Source organism: Canis lupus, chromosome 27 (assembly GCF_003254725.2).
Source record: "Canis lupus dingo isolate Sandy chromosome 27, ASM325472v2, whole genome shotgun sequence".
In the NCBI taxonomy this organism is placed as follows: Eukaryota; Metazoa; Chordata; class Mammalia; order Carnivora; family Canidae; genus Canis; species Canis lupus.
Genome location: NC_064269.1, coordinates 2,033,357 through 2,054,128, shown reverse-complemented (window position 1 = coordinate 2,054,128; position 20,772 = coordinate 2,033,357). Strand labels below are relative to the sequence as shown.

General features: G+C 49.5%; 1 protein-coding gene and 1 pseudogene across 1 annotated transcript in view; one reads left to right on the top strand and one right to left on the bottom strand.

Annotated features, from left to right (window-relative positions):
• The first annotated feature begins 907 nt into the window (after positions 1 to 907).
• On the top strand, positions 908 to 2,800 carry LOC112667270 (40S ribosomal protein S17-like; annotated as a pseudogene).
• A 105-nt stretch (positions 2,801 to 2,905) lies between these two features.
• CSAD (cysteine sulfinic acid decarboxylase) overlaps positions 2,906 to 20,772 on the bottom strand; it is a 32,091-nt gene continuing 14,224 nt past the window's right edge. Inside the window, 15 exon segments of the mRNA XM_035706969.2 lie at positions 2,906 to 3,750; positions 4,630 to 4,719; positions 4,968 to 5,019; positions 5,177 to 5,376; positions 5,796 to 5,877; positions 6,146 to 6,210; positions 6,287 to 6,403; positions 12,227 to 12,281; positions 13,222 to 13,241; positions 13,243 to 13,302; positions 13,761 to 13,876; positions 14,287 to 14,393; positions 14,647 to 14,737; positions 14,806 to 14,932; positions 15,193 to 15,329. Coding sequence (XP_035562862.2) covers positions 3,577 to 3,750; positions 4,630 to 4,719; positions 4,968 to 5,019; positions 5,177 to 5,376; positions 5,796 to 5,877; positions 6,146 to 6,210; positions 6,287 to 6,403; positions 12,227 to 12,281; positions 13,222 to 13,241; positions 13,243 to 13,302; positions 13,761 to 13,876; positions 14,287 to 14,393; positions 14,647 to 14,737; positions 14,806 to 14,932; positions 15,193 to 15,318 — 1,482 coding nt within the window. The 5' untranslated portion in view covers positions 15,319 to 15,329 and the 3' untranslated portion in view covers positions 2,906 to 3,576.

The window sequence follows — 20,772 nt, the reverse complement described above, 5'->3', positions numbered from 1 at the left end:
TGTGTCCAGAGATTTAAAGGTTGAGCTCTGAGAATAGGAGAGTAGGAGCACCTGGCTGGCTCAATGGGACTCTTGATCTCAGGGTGGTGAGTTTCCAAGCCCCATATTGGGTGTAGAGCTAATTTAACAAAACAAAACAAAAACTCCACACAATAGAAGAATAGAAGCATCAGCTCATAAAGCTGGAGAAAACCTGGTAATTAACTGAATCCGGGTCTTGTCTTTCTGATCTTCGCTTTAAAATAGTTCTCAGAGGGGATCCCTGGGTGGCTCAGCGGTTTGGCGCCTGCCTTTGGATCAGGCTGGGGATCGAGTCCCACGTTGGGCTCCCTGCATGGAGCCTGCTTCTCCCTCTGCCTCTCTCTCTGTCTTTCATGAATAAATAAATAAAATCTTTAAAAAACAATATTTCTCAGAAAAAAAATATATATTTCTCAGATAGAGATGATTAAAGGATCTTGGAGATTTTGGTTTTGTTTTTGTTTTCTAGCTTTGTTTTGAGTTGAAGATCTTTTTTTAGTTTGTCTTTTCCACAAAGTTTAAGACATTTTGCAGATATATAGAACTCTTTAAAAATAGGGCTTAGAGGGGCACCTGGGTGGCTCAGTGGTTGAGCATCTGCCTTCAGCTCAGCGTGTGATCCTGGGGTCCAGGGATCCAGTCCCACATGGGGCTCCCAGCAGGGAGCCTCCTTCTCCCTCTGCCTGTGTCTCTGCCTCTGTGTATCTCTCATGAATAAATAAATAAATAAATCTTTAAAAAAAAGAATAGGGCTTAGAGTTCAAATTATTAATAACCTCAAACAATTTTATTATTTGGAAGAAGTCAAATAGCATTTGTGGGAAAATAAGTTTATAGGGGGAATTATTAGTAATTTATGAGTAGAAAGGCTTTTTCCCCCTGCCAGATGGTCAAGAGAATTGGGTCTACGATTTTTTTTTTTAAGATTTTATTTATTTATTCATGAGAGACAGAGAGAGAGACAAAGGAAGAAGCAGGCTCCATGCAGAGAGCCGGACATGGGACCCCATCCCAGGTCTGCAGGATCACACCCTGGGCTGAAGGCGGTGCTAAACCACTGAGCCACCAGGGCTGCCTGGGTCTACGATTTGGATGTTCTTTCACTATGGTTTGAACAGTCTGTATTTGCCTCTTCAAATAACTTTGGATGACTTTTTACATGACCACATTATTGTTTTCATAAATGGTATTTTCAGGAATTGGAAATAACATAAAGTTCCAGTAGATTTGCCACGTGTCCTTAATAACTTGTGCAGCACTGTTTCCTCTTTTACCAGGTCCACCAACGTGGGCTGAGCTTGCACGGAAGGCATGAAGAAGGTGGGCCGGGTGGTCATTGAGAAGCAGTACATGCCCCTGGGCATCGATTCCACACCAACAAGCACACGTGTAAGGAGGCCTCGTTATTCCCCGGCAGGAAATTCCACAACAGAACAGGCTGTCACAGGGCAGATGGAGCAGATTCAGAGAGGCCCAGTGAGAGGGGTCTCCATCAAGCCGCAGGAGGAAGAGGGAGAAAGGTGAGAGAATTACGTTCCTGAGGTCTCAGCCCCGGATCAGGAGATCAGGAAGGCAGACCTGACACTAAGGAAATGTTGAAGGTCTCAGACTTTGGTGGTCTGTCCAAACGGCAGGTCACTCAGCCTAGAGTTGAGAGGAATTTCAGACCACCACATGGAGCCATTTGACTCTTCCTGCTGTAATTATCTTCAATAAACCTTGGACAACAAAACAAAACCAAGCAAATAACTCGTGTAGCTAATGGCCTCTTTCCCCAAAAATGACTTGAAAAGCAACACCAGCCCAGGACTGTAAGTGTAAAATGGATGTCTGGTTGCTGGGTCTTTTTCTTTCTTTCTTTTCTTTCTTTCTTTCTCTTGCTTTCTCTCTTCTTCTTCTCTCTTTCTCTTTCTTTCTCTCTTTTTTTTTTTCTTTTTTTTTTTTTTAATTTTTATTTATTTATGATAGGCATACAGAGAGAGAGAGAGAGGCAGAGACAGAGGCAGAGGGAAAAGTAGGCTCCATGCACCAGGAGCCCGATGTGGGATTCGATCCCGGGTCTCCAGGATCCTGCCCTGGGCCAAAGGCAGGCGCTAAACCGCTGCACCACCCAGGGATCCCTCTTTCTCTCTTTCTTTCTTCTTTCTTTCTCTCTTCCCTTCTCTCTTTCTTTGTCTCTTTCTTTTAGCTTGGTTTCTGTTGTTCAAATTACAGAAGGAAAATCCATTCTTAAAAAAATTTACGTATGTATATATTTAAGTAAGTAAATCTCTCCTGTGGGGCTCAAACTCACAACCCCAAGATCACAAGTTATATGCTCTATTGACTGAGCCAGCCAGGCACACCTATACAAGGAGGTAAATTCTTCCTTTGTTTTGTGTGTGAGGATTTTTCAAGAGTGATAAGTGGACACAGCTCTGGTCTCAACATAATCAGTACCCAGTTTGTTTTCAATGCCACTGAAGTATAGTTAATTTAGAGCTACTTCACTTGTGGTCTTTCCTCTCCTACTATAGATTTGAGAAAAAAGTTTCCCATTTTTAGCCTCTCTTATACCTGCTTTTTGGGTTTTTTGTTTGTTTGTTTGGTTGGTTTTTTTTGCTTTTTTTTTTTTAAAGATATTATTTATTTATGAGAAACACAGAAACAGACACAAGCAGAGGGAGAAGCAGGCTCCCTGCAGGGAGCCTGATTTGGGAATCCATCCTGGATCCTGGGATCATGACCTGAGCCGAAGGCAGATGCTCAACTGCTGAGCCACCCAGGCATCCCTCTTACACTTGCCTTAAAAAATAAATAAATAAATAAATAAATAATAATAAAAAAATTCACATTCTCTATTATTTGGTTGAAAGGTATCAAACTTTAAAACATACTAAAATGATATAATCAAAATTTTAACTTTATTATTTCCCTATTGTAAAAGTAATGTATATTCATTACATAATAAAAGGGGGAACACAAAAGGTTTAGAAATGTTAATTTTTTAAAAAATTTTAAAAATTATTCATGAGAGATAATAGAAGCAGAAACACACGCAGAGGGAGAAGCAAGCTCCTTGCAGGGAGCCAATGTGGAACTCAATCCCAGGACCCCAGGATTACACCCTGAGCTGAAGGCAGGTGCTCAACCGCTGAGCCACCCAGGCATCCCTAGAAATGTTAATTTTAAATTGCCTATAATCCCATCCCAGGGAAAATTATTGACATTGGGCATATTTCATTCTATCCATCTTCTATGTATGTTCAAACACCCTCAGATATTACTATACACAAAGTCTTGTTTCCAGCTTTTCCAGTAGCACATTATTTTTTTCCTATCAATAAAAATATTGTTTGTAAATATAATTTTAATGGCAGAGAAACATTCCATCATATGGATATACTGTTAGTTTATTTAAATATTTTCCTAATGGCAAATATTTCATAGGAGAGTTAGCGGGTCAACACACTCAAACGTGGTTAAGGTCACTCTGTTCTTGGAGCACAGGCGAATGCACAGAGACAGCGGGGGGGGGGGGGGGGGGGGTGCCAAGGCCAGCAGTGAGGAGGAAGCTCAGAGGTCCTGGCCTAGCCTTTCCAGCTCGTTGAGAAGGAAGTCCATATCAGCCCGGGTCAGCGCGGGGTTGGCCACAACCATGCGGAAAAAGTTGCCCCGGGTCCCGTGGGGCTGGTAGCCAATCATCATGGAGCCTGCCTTCACCATGCGCTCCTTGAGCACTGGGGCCACCTGCAGAAGAGGTGGAGAGAATTTCCAGCGGCAGCCTCGGGGGCAGGTCCCCTAGGTGCACTTCCCTCTCACTCAGCTACCTTTCCCAGGGAGGCTCATCGCTCAGCTCCTGAGGCCCCAGGTCACCTTTTCCACTACATCCCACCTGCTTGTCTCCTCCAGCCTCTGCATTACTCCCATCCTACCTATCTCCAAGTTGTCACATGGGCCATTTTCTGCCCAATCCTGACTGTTCCCTGACTCCCAACACTGCTTTCGTCTAACCCTCTAGCCCTGGACAGCCCTGACACCTTCTTCTCCCCTCTCTGAATGCCTGGGATGTTTGCGATCTGCACCCTGTAATGTAACACACAAGTCACAAGATTGCCTCAAACCTATTGGTTTCAACTAGGCAACTCTGCTCTTCTAAATAACTCCTTAAGGGCAAGAACGTTCTTGTCCTTCCAGATTATCTGCGGCACCTAGTACCAATCTATCCTCAGGGACATGACATAGCTCCTTTCCTCCGGGAGGCACGTCTGGACGGCCTTGTAGGGCTGTAGGGCTGCTGGCGGCAGGGAATGAGGCCTCACCTGGCTGTCCCAGCCCCGCCCCGAGCTCCCAGCACAACTCCCACGGGCCACTACTGCGCACTGGTGACCTCTCCCATGACATCCCTCTCGGTCCTCTTTTCATTTTCCAGAAACATACCTTATTTCCTATCCCACCCCCACGGAAATGAGGACAAATTGGTGGCGTCTCCCAGTTCCCACCCCCAGCTCAGGAGCAAGGCCAGCCTCGGAGGCCGCCACTTCGCCAGCAGGGGGCAGGGACAGCCCGCAGCAGCCCGAGGCAGCAGTTCCCGACAGTGGGCTCCGAGGAGCCCAGAGGAGCGCCTACCTTGGCCAGCCTTTCACTGTAATCCGGGCACTTCTGCCTCCCCCGCAGGCTGGGGGGCACGAACCAGAAACACACATTGACAAACTCGGGCTGGGAGGAACAGGAGGACAAGGTGTGCGGGCTGTGGAGGGGGGCTGCCCCCCTCACTGGCCCTCTTGCCCCTTGAGGGCTTTGCGTGTGGGATGGACAGGGGTGGGGGGGTGGGGGGTAGGGGGGTGGGAGGCTAGAGGGGAGTAGGGTAGTGGGGGCGTGGGGGGGGTGGGAGGGTGGGGGAGTAGGGGGGAGTAGGGGGTAGGGGGTGGGAGCGGGGCTGCAAAAGAGCGCAGACTCGCTCCTACCTCCATGACCAACTCAAATCCTTCTCGCTTCTTCAATTCCTCCACCAGGTACCTGCACACCGAGAGGGAGAAATCACAAACAGAGGAGGAAAAGCCGAGCCACAGAAACAGAAGAGCCCCCGACAATGAGCCAAGAGACCCTGAGGGCGAGGGAAATGTGAGGCGCAGGGCCGCGGGCGGGGGCAGGACCTCCGACACCCCCCTCCTACCAGGCAAGGGCAAAGGCCTGGTCGACACGCCGCTCCAGCCCTTGCCCGCCCTGCGCCTTCCACATGAGCCACAGCTTCAGACAGTCCACCCGGCGGCCACACTGCACCACCTTGTCTCCAGTGTCCAGAGCCACGTCGTAGAACTTGTCCTGCTGGAAGAGGTAGCTGGCCTGGGACCCGTGGCAGCGCCTAAGCAGGTTCTGTAGGTTGGAGGGGCGGGGGGAGGCCTGTCAGACCCCCTCGCTGCCTCCAGAGCTGCACCTGCCATTCCTTAGCTCAGCCCACCCGTTCCTCCCGGCACCGGCTCTGGGGGCGCTGGCCGCAGACTCGGGCCCCTTTGGGTTTCTCCCAGAGTTCTTCCCAAGGTCGGCCCAGGATCCCCTCGATTACATCAAGCTGGGAGCTCTTCCCTTTGCCTGCAGACAGGCGGCGGGGTGGGGGTGGGAGGGTGGGGGGAGAAGCAGACAGGGGGTGAGGGCACTACAGGGCTGCAGGTGGTCACGGATACGTAGCTTCGTAGCTTCGGACGGGGCGGGCAGGGGGGAGGGCACAGCAAGGCCAGCACCCTCTCTGAGGTAGGCCAGAGAAAAAGACGGAGGTCCAGGGTGAGCCGACCCACCGAGGTGTCCCGGAGAAGAAGAGCTGAACACTGCAGGCCCGCTGTGAGCAGCTTGTGGGGGTTCCAGGCCACCGAGTCAGCCCTGGGGTGCGCAGAACAAAGCCGGGTCAGCTGGCTGCTCCTCAACCGGAGACCCCTCCTCTACCAAACCCTCAGTAAAGGGGCTTTCATCTCAGCGGTGAGAGGGACTTCTGACCTCCCAGCCCTCTCCATCATCTCTCCATCATCTCTCCAACGCCCCTCCCGCCAACCTCCTTCCCTCACTGCCATCAGAAGCTCCCTAGTCCAGGACTATTCTCTGGACCAAGGATTTGAAGGGTGGGATTCAGGAAGCAGGTGGCCATATGCACCTCTGGATCCCATCCAGGAGATGTCTATGTGTCTGTGACAACAGGACGCTCCCACCCCAGGCAGCCTGTGGAGTAAAAGGAACAACGTGGGCCTTGGCCTTGGTTCAGCCCACCGCACCCTCAGGCCCAAGTCTCACTCACATCCACATGGAGCCACAGCCCATGACGCTGGCACACGTCAGCGATTGCCTCCAGGGGGTCAAAGGCCCCTAGCACAGTAGTGCCAGAGGTGGCACTAACCAGGAATGGCACAGCACCCTGCAGCAAACATGCAGAAGAAAGAAGCTGTGAAGGTCTCTAAAAAGCTACCCAGAGCCCGGGGCTGAGCCATCTCTACACTCTTACTGCATCCCTGACCTGGGCCCTTTCAACCTCACAACACGCTACTATCCCATTTAATTTGCAGGCGAGGGTGCTAAGCTTCAGAGGTATTAACAAAGTTAGCCCCCAAGCCTAAGCTCCAGAGATGGATTCCAATCCTAGGTCAGTCTGCTGGTTTATTTCCAAAGCTCATACACTTTCAAAAAATGTTAGTGTCTTTACTGGAAGATCAAAATGCTATTTAAAAAATTCTAATAGTACAAAAGTTCATGGAGAACTTGAATTTTTATTTTTAAAAACTACTACAGGGCAGCCTGGGTGGCTCAGCGCTTTAGTGCCACCTTCAGCCCAGGGCGTGATCCCGGGTCCTGGGATCGAGTCCCTAGTCGGGCTCCCTGCATGGAGCCTACTTCTCCCTCTGCCTGTGTCTCTGCCTCTCTTCTTTGATGAATTCTATAATATGTTTAAAAAAGAACTCATACCAGTTCTTCACAAAAATCCCCAAAAAACAGAAGAGGAACACTTCTGAATTCATCCTATGAGGCAAGTATTATCCTGATACCAAAACCAGACAAAACATCATGAGAAAACTACAGATAATACCTCTTTGAACATAGGTATAGAAATCTATAAAACATTAGCAAACCAAAATTAGCAACATATAAAAAAATTATACATTATGACAAAAGGATTTGTCCCAGGAGAACAAGCTCAGTTTAGCATCCAAAAATCAATTAATGTAATACACACTTATCAACAGAATAAAGGGGAAAAAACACATCTCAATAGACACAGAAAAACATGTGACAAAATCCTACACTCCCGCTTGATAAAAATACTTAACAAACTAGGAGTTGAAGGCAATGTTCTCAACCTAATAAGGGACAACTACAAAAAGCCCAGAGCTAACATCATACTCAATGCTGAAAAACTGAAAGCCTTCCACTTAAGATCAGGAACATAACAAGTGTGGCCACTCTCCCCACTTCTATTCAACATTGCACTGAAGTTCTAGCAGTGCAATTAGATAAGAAAATAAAATAAAAGGCATCCAGACTGGAAAGGCAAAAAGCAGAACTATCTCTACTTCTGAATGACATAATATAATAACTAGAAAGTCTTAAGGAATCCACTAAAAAAACTATTAATAAATGAGTTCAGCAAGTTTGCAGGGGTACAAGATCAAGACTTAAAACTGTATTTCTACACATTAGCAACGAACAATCCAAAAATAGAATGAAGAAAACAATTTCATTTGGGGCGCCTGGGTGGCTCAGTTGGTTAAATGTCTGCCTTTTGCTCAGGTCATGGTCTCAGGATCCTAGGATGGAGGCCTGCGTCAGGCTCCCTGTCAGCTGGGAGTCTTCTTCTCCCTCTGCTCCTCCCACCCCTGCTAGTGCTCTCTCTCTGAAACAAATAAACTCTTCTAAAAAAGAAAGAAGAAAGAAAGAAAGAAAGAAAGAAAGAAAGAAAGAAAGGAAGGAAGGAAGGAAGGAAGGAAGGAAGGAAGGAAGGAAGGAAGGAAGGAAGAAAAAAGAAAGAAAGAAAGAAAGAAAGAAAGAAAGAAAGAAAGAAAGAAAGAAAGAAATTTTCATTTATAAGACCATCAGAGAGAATGCTTAGGAATAAATTTAACAAAAGCAGTGCAAAACATATACTCTGGAAACTACAAAGCATTGTTGAAAGAAACCAAAGAAGATGGAAATGGAAAGACATCCCATGTTCATGGATCTACCAATTGAACATAATCCTTATCAAAATCCCATTTGGTGGGATCCCTGGGTGCCTCAGCGGTTTAGTGCCTGCCTTCGGCCCAGGGCGTGATCCTGGAGTCCCAGGATCGAGTCCCACATTGGGTTCCCTGCATGGAACCTGCTTCTCCTTCTGCCTGTGGCTCTGCCTCTCTCTCTCTGTGTGTGTCTCTCATGAATAAATAAAATCTTTAAGGAAAAAAAAAAGTTTAAAAAAAATCCCACTTGGCTTCGAAGCAGAAATTGACAAGCTGACCCTAAAATTCATATGGAAATTTAGGGGCCCTAGAATAGCCAAAACCATCTAGGAAAGGAGCAGGGTGGGAAAGCTCACAATTCCTGATTCAAAACTTACAACAAAGGTATCTTAGTCAAGGTAATGTGGTCTATAGTATAGACGTGCAGATGGATGGAACAGAATTAAGAATCCAGATCCAGAAACACCACCTCACATTTACAATCAACTGATTTTCTTTCTTTCTTTCTTTCTTTCTTTCTTTCTTTCTTTCTTTCTTTCTTTCTTTCTTTCTTTTTTAAAGATTTCATTTATTAGAGAGAGAGAGAGAGTACAGGCAGTGGGAAGGGGCAGAGGGAGAAGCAGACTCCCCACTGAGCAGGGAGCCCTATGTGGGCCTCGATCCTGGGACTCTGGGATCATGACTTGAGCCGAAGGCAGATGCTTAATCAGCTGAGCTACTGAGGTGCTCCAATAATCGACTGATTTTCATCAAGATGTCAAGATAATTCATTGGGGGGGATCCCTGGGTGGCTCAGCTGGTTTGGCGCCTGCCTTTGGCCCAGTGCATGATCCTGGAGACCCGGGATCGAGTCCCACATCGGGCTCCCTGCATGGAGCCTGCTTCTCCCTCTGCCTGTGTCTCTGCCTCTCTCTCCCCCTATGTCTATCATGAATAAATAAATAAAATATTAAATAAATAAACAGACAAATAAATAAATAAAATAAAATCTTAAAAAAAAACCTAAGCAAAGTATACAAATAGGCTTTTCTCCAAAGATATAAAAATGGCCAGTAAGCACATGACAAGATGCTCATCATCATTAGTCATTAAGGAAATGCAAATCAAAACCACAGCGAGGCAACACTTCACACCCACTAAAATAAAAAAGAGAAATAAAAAAATAATAATAACCCAATTTAAAAATGGGCTTGGGCGGGGGGGGGGGCACCTGAGTGACTCAGTTTGTTGGGTGTCTGCCTTTGGCTCAGGTCATGATCCTGGGGACCCGAGATCAAGCCCCGTGTCGGGCTCCCTGCTCAGTGGGGAGCCAGCTTCTCTCTCTGCCACTCCCCCTGCTTATGCTCTCTCTTGCTGTCAAATAAATAATTTTTTTTTTAAATGGGCAGAGGGAACGCCTGGCTGGCTAAGTCGGTACTGGTGGTTGCCAAAGGGGAGGTTGGGGGAGGATGAGTGAAATAGAGTGGCTTAAGAGGTACAAACTTCCAGTTAGAAAATAAGTCATGGGGATGAAAGTACAGCATAAAGAATCTAGTCAATAATACTTTAATAAGGCAGCCCGGGTGGCTCAGCGGTTTAGCGCTGCCTATAGCCCAGGGCCTGATCCTGGAGACCCAGGATCGAATCCCATGTCAGACTCCCTGCATGGAGCCTGCTTCTCCCTCTGCCTGTGCCTGTGCCTCTCTCCTCTCTGTATATTCTCATGAATAAATAAAAATAAAATCTTTAAAAAATAATAATAATACTGTAATAATGCATGGTGACAACACTTATTGTAGTGAGCACTGGGTACTGTAGAGATAGAACAGTTGAATCAATATGTTGTACACCTGAAACTAACGTAACACTTTATGTAAATCATACTTCAACTGAAACAAACTAGGAAAGAAAGAAATAACAAGTGATGGTGAGGATGTGGAGAAACTGGAACCCTTCATACGCTGCTGGTGGGACTGGAAACTGGCACCACCACTTTGAACAACAGTCTAGCAGCTCTTCAGAAGTTAAATACAGAGTTATCACGTGAGTCAGCAATTCTGTCCCCAGGTATATAAACAGGAGAAAGGGAAAAACGTGTTCACACAAAAACTTGTACACAAATGTTCAGAGCGGCATTACTCAAAAAAGCTGAAAAGTGGAAATCCATCAACTGATGAACAGATAAATGAAATACGGTAGATCCATACAACGGAATATTATCCAGCGATCAAAGGAATGAAGTAGTGACACACGCTACCACGAGGATGAATCCTGAAGACAGCATGCTAAGTAAAAGAAGTTCATCACAAGACACCATGCATAATGTAAGTCCGTCTATATGAAAAAAATCTAGAACAGGCAAATCCATAGAGAGACAAACTAGCTTAGTGCTGCCTAGTAGGAGGTCTGGGGAAAATTGGGGATTGATGGCTAAAGGTTTCCTTTTGGGGTGATGAAAATGTTCTGATATTAATTGTAGTGATAGTTGCACAACTCTGTTAAAAACCACTGAACTGCACACCACAAGTGGGCATGCACGTGCGTGCTCTCTCTCCCCCCAAATAAATAAATAAATAAAACCTTAAAAAAATATTGTAGAGGGATGCCTGGGTGGCTCAGCGGTTGATCAAGTCTCACACTGGGCTCCCTGCATGGAGCCTGCTTCTCCCTCTACCTGTGTCTCTGCCTTCTCTCTGTGTCTCTCATGAATAAATAAATAAAATCTTAAAAAAAAAAAAAAGATATTGTAGGGCAGCCCCGGTGGCGCAGCGGTTTGGTGCTGCCTGCAGCCTGGGGTGTGATCCTGGAGACCCGGGATCGAGTCCCACATTGGGCTCCCTGCATGGAGCCTGCTTCTCCCTCTGCCTGTGTCTCTGCCCCTCTCTCTCTGTGTCTATGAATAAATAAATAAAATCTTTGAAAAAAAAAAAGATATTGTAGACATAGTGCCAAAAGGTAGAGCATAGGGAATATAGTCAATGATACTGTAATAGCACTGTATGGTGACAGATGGCAGCTACACTTGTGGTGAGCATACTATAACACAAACATGCTGAATCACTAAGTTGTACACTTGAGCCAAATGGAACATTGTGTGTCAACTATACTTCGATTAATACATATATGTGTATATGTGTATATGTATGGGCAAAGCATTTGGACATTCGATTTACCAAGAAACCAGTAAGATAGCAAAGAAGTGCAGTAACAGATACTCAGATACTCAACATCATTAATTCTTTTTTTTAACATCATTAATTCTTAAGAAAATTCAATCACGAAGTGCTATTGCTGCATAGATATTAGAATAAAAAAAAAAAACACACAAAAGCAAAATTTAAAATCCTTGCAGATAGGGGATCCCTGGGTGGCGCAGCGGTTTGGCGCCTGCCTTTGGCCCAGGCCGCGATCCTGGAGACCCGGGATCGAATCCCACATCGGGCTCCCAGTGCATGGAGCCTGCTTCTCCCTCTGCCTGTGTCTCTGCCTCTCTCTCTCTCTCTGTGACTATCATAAATAAATAAAAATTTTTAAAAAATATTAAAAACATAAAAAAAAATAAAATAAATAAAATCCTTGCAGATACAAAGAAAAAATTGTATAGAGAGTGCCAAATGCCCTTCACGATGGCTGCAGCAGTTTCCACGCGCCCCGAGCGTGCAGGGCGCCTCCGCATTTCCCACTGCCCAAATCCCGCCCTCCTCACTGCCGGCTGGCACATCTTCCTGAGCTCTCCCTGCACGGAGCCGCGCAGCTCACGGAAACCTTCCACGCTACACTCAGGCCCCCAACATACTCCCTGCTGGTGCTGCCTAGGGACTCCACTCCGTGACTCAGGCCTGTTCCTGACCCCGGGGGTCTGGTCCCACCTGCGGGTCTCAGCAAAGCCCCTGAGAGCAGCACAGAGTGTCCTGATCACTTCCGCTCATGGGGGACATGGACACAGAGGTCAAGAAGAGGGATGAGCTCTTCAGTGGGGAGAGCCCAGAGGAGCCTCTAAGAAGAGACCAAGGGGTCCCGCTCCACTGCCCCAGCACCCCTCCCTCACTCACCTCAGCTTCGGCCAGACCGATCTGCCTCTCCAGATCCTCAGGAATCATTTTTCCTCTAGAAAAGAAAACCAAGGGGATCCCTGGGTGGGTCAGCGGTTTAGCGCCTGCCTCCCGCCCAGGGCATGATCCTGGAGTCCCGGCATCGAGTTCCGGGCTCGAGTCCCCAATCGGGCTCCCCGCGGGGAGCCTGCTTCTCCCCCTGCCTGTGTCTCTGCTTCTCTTTCTGTGTCTCTCATGAATAAATAAATAAAATCTTTTAAAAGAAAAATAGAGGGATCCTTGGGTGGCGCAGCGGTTTAACGTCTGCCTTCGGCCCAGGGTGTGATCCTGGGGACCCGGGATCGAATCCCACATCAGGCTCCCTGCATGGAGCCTGCTTCTCCCTCTGCCTGTGTCTCTGCCTCTCTCTCTCTGTGTGACTATCATAAATAAAAAAATAAAAAATAATAAAAATAATAAAAAATAAAAGAAAAATAGAAAAGAAAACCGAGTGGGTAAAGAAGTAATCGGTTTTCTCAGCTGGAAGACACAACTGTTGAGAATAGGATAATATGGGGCTAGCTATGCAGAGGCCACAATGTTGATTTTTTTTCCCTAAAGGGGTAAATAGATCTCAGGGGCTCCAGTAGGCACCAGTAGGCAGAAGGGACAACCTGTGAAGGAACAGAGAGGGATGCCTGGGTGGCTCAGTGGTTGAGCGTCTGCCTTCAGCTCAGAGCCTGATCCTGGAGTCCTGGGATCGAGTCCCACATCGGGCTCCCCACAGGGAGCCTGCTTCTCCCTCGGCCTGTGTCTCTGCCTCTCTCTCTCCCCTGTGTCTCTCATGAATAAATAAATAAAATCTTAAAAAAAAAAAAAAAAAGAAGAAGAAGAAGAAACAGAGAGGGGAGGAGACAAACCCATTTGGGGCATGGGCCCGAGGCCAGAGCTCCTGGCAGTGGTGAAGTACACTGTGCCAGGCTGGGTCTGAGCCATGTGAACAGAAGGGCCTTTACCTCTCATCTGTCTTGACTACTTCGCACACTGTCAGTGCCGAGTCCCAGAAAAGCAGCTCCCTTCTTGATGGAGTAATGACACTGTGGAGAAAGGCAAAGGGCAGATTAGGCTAGCGGCAAGAGGGCAGAGAGGAGAGGGAGGAGAGAGACTGGTAAATGTGTGAGCCACAACAGATGAGACTGTAGACCAAGGCTTCTCGAATGTTCCCACGCCTACAAATCACCAAGGCTCTGGTTCAAATGCAGATCATACTTGGTACATCTGGGGTGGGGCCTGAGATTGCACATTTCCAACAAGCTCCCAGGTACTCCTGATGCTCCTGGTCCACAGACTACACTGGGAGTAGAAAGGGTGCGGCACTCGTCCCTTTGCTCCCCACACAGAAGGCAAGGGGAACGGAGCACTGACTCAGCCCCCTGGTTGGAAGGAAGCACTTCCGGCTGGAGGCAGGCTGGCCCTGGCAACAGGTAGGGGCAGGGAGGCTCAGTGGCCGGACAGTAGAGTCAGGAGCCCGCGGTAGGCCTGAGCCTCCTCCCACCTCCTTCGACGTGAAGAGTGCCAGGGGCGGCAGGGCCCGCAGGCCCCTCTGCTTGCAGTCCGGGTAGCGCTGATAGCGGGCCAGGTTCACAGCATACATGTTGGAGATGGAGCCACCTGTCGCAGGGAAGGCGGCAAGAGGGAGGAGCAGCGGGTCAAAACCGGAGCTGGCCGCCCCGACCTCTCCACCCAAGGGAGCGGCTCCAAGCAGCACGAGTGATAAGCTCCGGGGCTCCGGGACGGCTGCGATGACCCGATGACCCGGGACGGGCGCCCCGACCGCTCCCCTCCGGACCCCAGGCTGACCCAGGACAGCGCCTCCCCTCCCGGGCAGGCACTGGAGGGCTGATCCCAAGGCTGTTTGGCAAACACGAGGATACAGGGGCCTGGGCAGCTTCTCCCCGGTTTGGCCCGAGCCCAGCTGGAGAGGAAACAAAGAGGAATCGCCCCTCCCGGCCAGCACAGGGCAAGAGGGCCGGGGGAGGAACCCTGCGAGGGCCACAGGGGGGCCGCTCCTTCTCACCTACCCGGACAGAAGACCCCGTCCCCGGAGCTCCAGCCCACCAGGGCCCGGAGCTTCTTCAGCACCTCCTCTTCCATGAGCACAAACACGGGGGCGATTTCATACGTGTACCTGCCGGGAGACGGGCATGAGGCAGGGCGAGCGGAGGGGGGGCTGCCCAGGCCAGGCTGGGGGGGGCAGGAGGGGGGACAGCCAGGGAGGACGAGCTGGCGACCAGGAGCCAGGGACGGACAGGGAGGAAACACTGGGGTCAGGAGGCCTGCGAAAGCTGGGAGAAAGGGGCCCGAGGGGATGAGCAGAAAGACAGACGTGCCAGCGGCGCTGCCAGCCGAAGCAGGGTGGGGGCCGGGCCGGGGGCACTCACTGGCTGGTGTTGAGGCTCTCGGTGACGATGCGCCCCGCCAGCGCGTGCGGGTCCCACCCCGAGAAGAGCTGGTTGAAGAAGCGCGGGTGGCCTGGGGAAGGAGCCGGAGCTGAGCGCGGGCTGCGCCCAGGCCAGAGCCCCCCGCGGCCCGGCACCCACAGGTCTTGACGCTGTAGCGGATGACGGCCCGGCAGCGCGCCAGGATCTGCTCCGACGCCTCGCCCTGGTTGCGCAGCTCCAGGTCCAGCAGCTGCTTCAGCTCCTCGGGCTCCTTCCACTCGCAGACCTGGCGGGAGAGGGCAGGGGCGGAGGTCCTGGGCCCGGGGACCCCCCTCCCCCGTGGCTGTCCCAGCCGTGTGCACCTGCACTCAACGCGCTAGCGCTGCCTCCCAAGCAACTCAGGAACCAGGGCCAACAGATACAGGAGGACCCAGGACGCGGCCCCGAGGCGCACGGGGAGACAGCGATGAATTCTGGGGTGAAGCCTTGTGGCAGGAGGCGAGCTGTGAGCCGGGCACGCGGGCGGGAGGAGGGGGCAGGACCCACCTTCTCCGAGGCACTGGTCCCTTTTCGAATGACCTCATCCACAATAATCCCAAACACATCCCGGAGCAAGGCTTCTGCAGCCATGGGGTCCCCGTCACGGGAGCAGAGTGGTTTAGAGTCAGCCATCGGAAGGAAATCTGTGAGCAAAGCCGGAGTTACTCCCCACCCAGCCTGCGCATCCCCTGGGCCCGGGCGGCCAGGACCCCATGGCCACAGCAGGGCCCGGCTGCCTGCAGCTCCGCCCCAGCCTTCACTGCACAGACAAGGGCAAGCGGGTGCCCAGGGAGAAAGTCAGTAAGCAGCAACAGGTGGGGAACAAAGAGGCAGCGGGAGCCGAGCAGCTGGAAACTCGTGGCCACTGCCTGCCTAAGGCAAGGACCAGAGGCTTACCTTCCCACTCAGGTCTCCGTTCAGGTGGCTGGAGGCAGGGCACACAACCAGCTTTTGAGAGTGTTAGGATCAGGACAGCGGAGGGGGTGAGGTATAGGCAGCAGTCACATGGCCATGAGATCACTCTCGTGACCCTTGCCCTAAAGAGAACTTAGGGATAGGGGACGGCTGGATGAGACAAGTCCCTGAATAATCATTAGCTGGCTCGAAGAAGGGGGAAACGAGATGAAAAGCAAAAACATTAACATCAGGGCTGAGAGAGCAGCCAGCAGGAAGAACCACTGTGAATCAGAGGGCTGGAGAGGGGACTTGGCCACCACGTGCAGAATGTTTGGACAGGAGACAAGGGGAGGGGAGGGGAGAGGAGGGGCAAGAAACTGCTGCCAATGACCCCGAGACACAGGGGGAGGGAGCCAGAGAGAGATAGGTGGAGGTGAAATGGCTTGTCTCGGGGATCCCTGGATGGCTCAGCAGTTTGGTGCCTGCCTTGGGCCCAGGGTGTGATCCCGGGATCCTGGGATCGGATCCCACATCAGGCTCCCTGCAGGGAACCTGCTTCTCCCTCTGCCTGGGTCTCTGCCTCTCTCTGTGCGTCTCTCATGAATAAATAAATAAAATCTTAAAAAAAAAAAAAAAAGAAATGGTTGGTCTCTTTGCATCCCCACCCCCAGAGAGGGCTTTCCAGAACTATCTTCATTTCTAAAGCCCTCTCCTGGAGCAGGAAAGAAAGGGGGTTATGTTGAGGAAACATTTTGTTTAACAAGTGGAATCCTGTGCCTTGCAGGCTGAGAGTGCTCAATACAGACAAAGCGTTATCTGAAATGAGCACCAACTGCATTCACGACAGGTTGCAGGCGACAGAAAGAGCCTCCCTGTCTGCTGGGAGGACACAGATGCATGTGCAACAGTCACAGGCTGAATGCTGCCCCCGTATGCTATTGAGGAAAAGAGGAAACGGATGGCAGATGGCGGCTGAAGGCTGGGGAAGATCTGCAAGCAGGACTGGAGCTGAATCTTGAAAGTGGGCAGAAGTGAGATTAACAAAAGGGAGGGAGGGAGGCATTGGGGGTAGGGGGATGCCATGAGCCAACAGGGGAAAGATATGGCTTGATGTAAGGTCGGGGAAGGCACCTGGCTGGCTGGAGGGAGGTCTGCAAGATGAGACTGGAGCAAAGGCAAGGTGGGCAGAGTTGCAGATTCTGGGGAGCCCTGAGTGCCAGCCAGGCCCAAGGATCTAGATTTTATCCTGCAGAAAACGGGAACTCATTGGGGCGCCTCAGTAGCTCAGCCGGTTAAACATCTTTCCTTCAGCTCTAATCATGATCTCAGGGCCCTGGGATTGAGCCCCGAGTGGGGCTCCCTGCTCAGCGGGGAGTCTACTACTTATTTTTTCTTTTTTTTTTTTAATTCCTGAGAGACACACAGAGAGATGCAGAGACACAGGCAGAGGGAGAAGCAGGCTCCCTGCAAGGAGCCCGATGTGGGACTCGATCCCAGGACTGGGATCACATCCTGAGCCAAAAGCAGATGCTGAGCTAGCCAGGTATCCCCGGGGAGTTTACTTCTGCCCATCCTCTGCTCGTGCTCACTCTCCCTCTAATAAATAAAATCTTTTTTTTTAATAAATAAAATCTTAAAAAGAAAAGAAAAAGAAAATAGGAACTCACTGAAAGACTCGGTGGCAAGGAATAATGTGATGAAACTGGTGCTCAGACCAGTGTAGGGCACATACAGAATGCACAGGGTGTTGCTGTAAACCAGGCAAGAAGCAAGCCACAATTTGGATAAGGGTGGTGTGGGGAGGAAAGGACCGAGGAATGAGGAGGTCAGCCCAAAGCTCTGATGAGCTGCTAGAAGAGAGCAGATCTGAGAGTCGGGGTACAGCTGAAGCCTTGTGATGGGCTCCATTTCCCATGGGATAAAATGCTCAGAGAGATGGCCAGGGAGAGGGGAAAACACCAAAGTCCAGGAAGCCCCCAAATGAGTGGGGAAGAGGATCAAAGAACCATAAAGAGAAACCTTCCTCAAAGTGGGCTGCTCTCCTTTTTTTTTTTTTTTTTTAATTTTTTTTTTTTTTTAATTTATGATAGTCACAGAGAGAGAGAGAGGCAGAGACACAGGCAGAGGGAGAAGCAGGCTCCATGCACCGGGAGCCCGACATGGGATTCGATCCCGGGTCTCCAGGATCGCGCCCTGGGCCAAAGGCAGGCGCCAAACCGCTGCGCCACCCAGGGATCCCTAGGGCTGCTCTCCTATAATCCACTGTTGGCAGCCACTGGACCCCAGGCTAGTTGAAAGTACAGGTTCAGGGAACCCTAGTGATCCAACCCTTAACTTTTTCCTCAGTAGATTGGGTTTGGGGGAGATAGGGGAGCTGACCCAGGCCTTGAGAATGAAAGAGTCAATCCTTCATCAGTGTCATTTTAGCTCGCCTGAGGGGTAACAGCAGTGGGGTGTTTGGGCAGAGAGGCTTGAGGAGGAGAAGCAAAGAAAGATAGGTACCAATGAAGCATTCTCCACATGCCACGCTCAGTACTTGATATGCATTATCATCTTACAACTGTTCAGGGCGAGCGTATTACCTACCTTAAACGGAGATTCCCGAGATGCTATGTATATAACTGGCTCAGATCACGCAGCCGGCACATGGCCAAGCTCGGTCTGAACCCAGGCGTGTTGGGCTCTGAAGCCCCTGTTCCTCACCATCACTCTTGACTGCCTCTAGGTGCCTCTCAGGCATTGAATTTGCTGCAGTGCAAAGAACCCTGGACCAGGAGTGAGGACACCCCAGGGTCTTAGTTTCTGTAAATTAAGGGGTTTTCAAGAGAGAAACTCCAAGGCATCTGCTGGTGTTCATAGGACTCAGGCCAGTAGATATGACAAGTAGGCCAGGGGAGGCTTTTCTATCGCAGCGGGGATAGAAAACAGGTTGCAAGAGGGAACAACTGGTGAGCAAACAGAGATCGCTAGCAGGAGGGACGCTTTTCCCAAAGCTCCAAAGAAAGGATCTGTAGGGAAGACTTTATCCTCCCAGGACCTTCTTCATCTATTCCACCTCAGGCATGGCTCAGAAATGAAATCTGGAGGTGAGAGCTCTGAACACCCTCAGTTTTCTCCAGGGATAAATAGAGAGGTGAGACACCACCACCCTTGTTCCCCATACAGAGTCCTGCCCTGGGTACCAGACAGAGGGAAGAGCCTCTGCCTGCAAAGAGGTTTCTTTTCTTTTTTAAAGATTTATTTACGAGAGAGAGAGAGAGAGAGAGAGAGAGAATGTGCAAGAGCAGGAGTAGGGGGAGGGGCAGAGGGACAGAAACCTCAAGCAGACTCTGAGTTGAGTGTGGAACCCAATCCAGGGCTCAATCCCATGACTCTTGATTTTGGCTCAGGTCATAATCTCAACCTGAGCCAAAATCAAAAGTCAGATGATGCCCAATCGACTGAGCCACCCAGGCAACCCCAGAGTTTTTCTTTTTAAAAGAAAGGACATTAACCTGCAAGATAGAACAACAAAGCAAAGAAACATGAATGGATTAGGGACAGGGCTTCAGCCCCTGGCTGAGAAGATGCTGGTAAGACCAAGTAGGGTTTGTTAAAAAAAAAAATCCACAAGTTTCTTCCGACTTCATGGGATCTCTAGCCCATCAACTCCTCTAACCATCAATTCCCTCATATCTTTCTTTTCTTCACTTATGCAACCTAGACTGTATGTTCTGTTGTTTCAACCACTCTTTGTGCAAAATCCTCAACTCTCCAGCCCTTTGGTCCTTCCACCAAATCCACCTGGTGAAAACCCTATCCAATTGGTGAGCCCTTCTCTTACCAATCCACCAGGATTGCTAGATTTTGGTAGCAAAAGCCACCCAACCATTCAAACTGATATCCACTGATAACCATTCAAATTGATATAAATTCATGGTCTCTGGGCTCATTCCAATTAAACACAGCAGATTAAACACCTACGTTTACCACTATTCCTCCCTGAAACACTACTAAAATTACATGAGTGGAATTTTAAATTCGGAAGAATAAAACAAATGAGAAGAGAGACAAGAGATGGGAGATGTCAATACTCACAGAAGATAGAAAGCAGATGAGAAGTGGCAACTGGTTTAGCACATGGCAGAAAGTCAAAACCGGTATGTCCACAGAAGGCTAAGCAAATGGGAAACAAGCTGGCTCTTGGGGCAGAAACCCAGAAAGGTTCAGGAATCGGAAACACTAGCAATCTTGGAAGGCAGGAAGGGGTTGTAGAAGTTTGTATAAGGAACAATTAGACCCTGGCTCTTCTCCCCTACCTATTCAGTTAGGCAACCCCCTCCTCTCCCCCTACTTCCAAAGAAGCAAAAGACTTGTTTTCTAAAGAAACTGAAACAGGTAGGGTGGGACTTAGGGAGGCCAGGACTTAGAGACTTGAGGCACAGCAGGTGAGCATGAGGCACTGCACTGAGTACAGGAGGATTAGAAGGAAGTGACTATCAAATCAACTCCTGTCTCCTAACCAGCATTCAGAACCGGTGGCCAGGGGTAAACCCTCCAGGGCCAGGACGCTAGAGCATTCCTCTCTGGAAAAACTGACTTCCAAAACCCTAGAGAAAAGACCTCCTAATGCTCTTCTTTCAGTTCTCACCTGATCACCTGGTCAGTGGTGCCCACAAGTCAATATGGCCTAGCCTTGCACTTGGGCCTTCCAACATGCCTCAGTGTGAGCAGCCATCCAGCCAGAGATTACCAGACACCACAGGAAAGCCCCTAGCCTGAACCACAAAGGTAAAAACAGGCAAGCTGGGGGGCGGGGGGGTGGGGCGGGGGGGGGGAAGCATTCGGTGGAAGAATGTAGGGAGCAGAAGCAAGCCTCAAAATTTCCAGAAGATACAGCATTCATTAAAAAATAGGTCGCCCTCAAAAAGGAATACTCAGAGAACAGGAGGAAACTCTAGGATTTTAAAAATACAACCGAAATGAAAAATTAGAAATAAAACGATGCCGAGAAAATCACACAGAAAGATAAAAATATAAAGAGATGGACAAAGAAAAGAACTCTAGATCAATCCGAAAGGCCCAATAGTCAAGTAACAGAAGTTTCAGAAATGGAAGGGAAAAAGGAGGAAAGAAATCAAAGAAAGCTTTATAGAACAGAAGCATAAATTAAAAGGATCCACTGAATGACCAATATGAAGACAGATTATA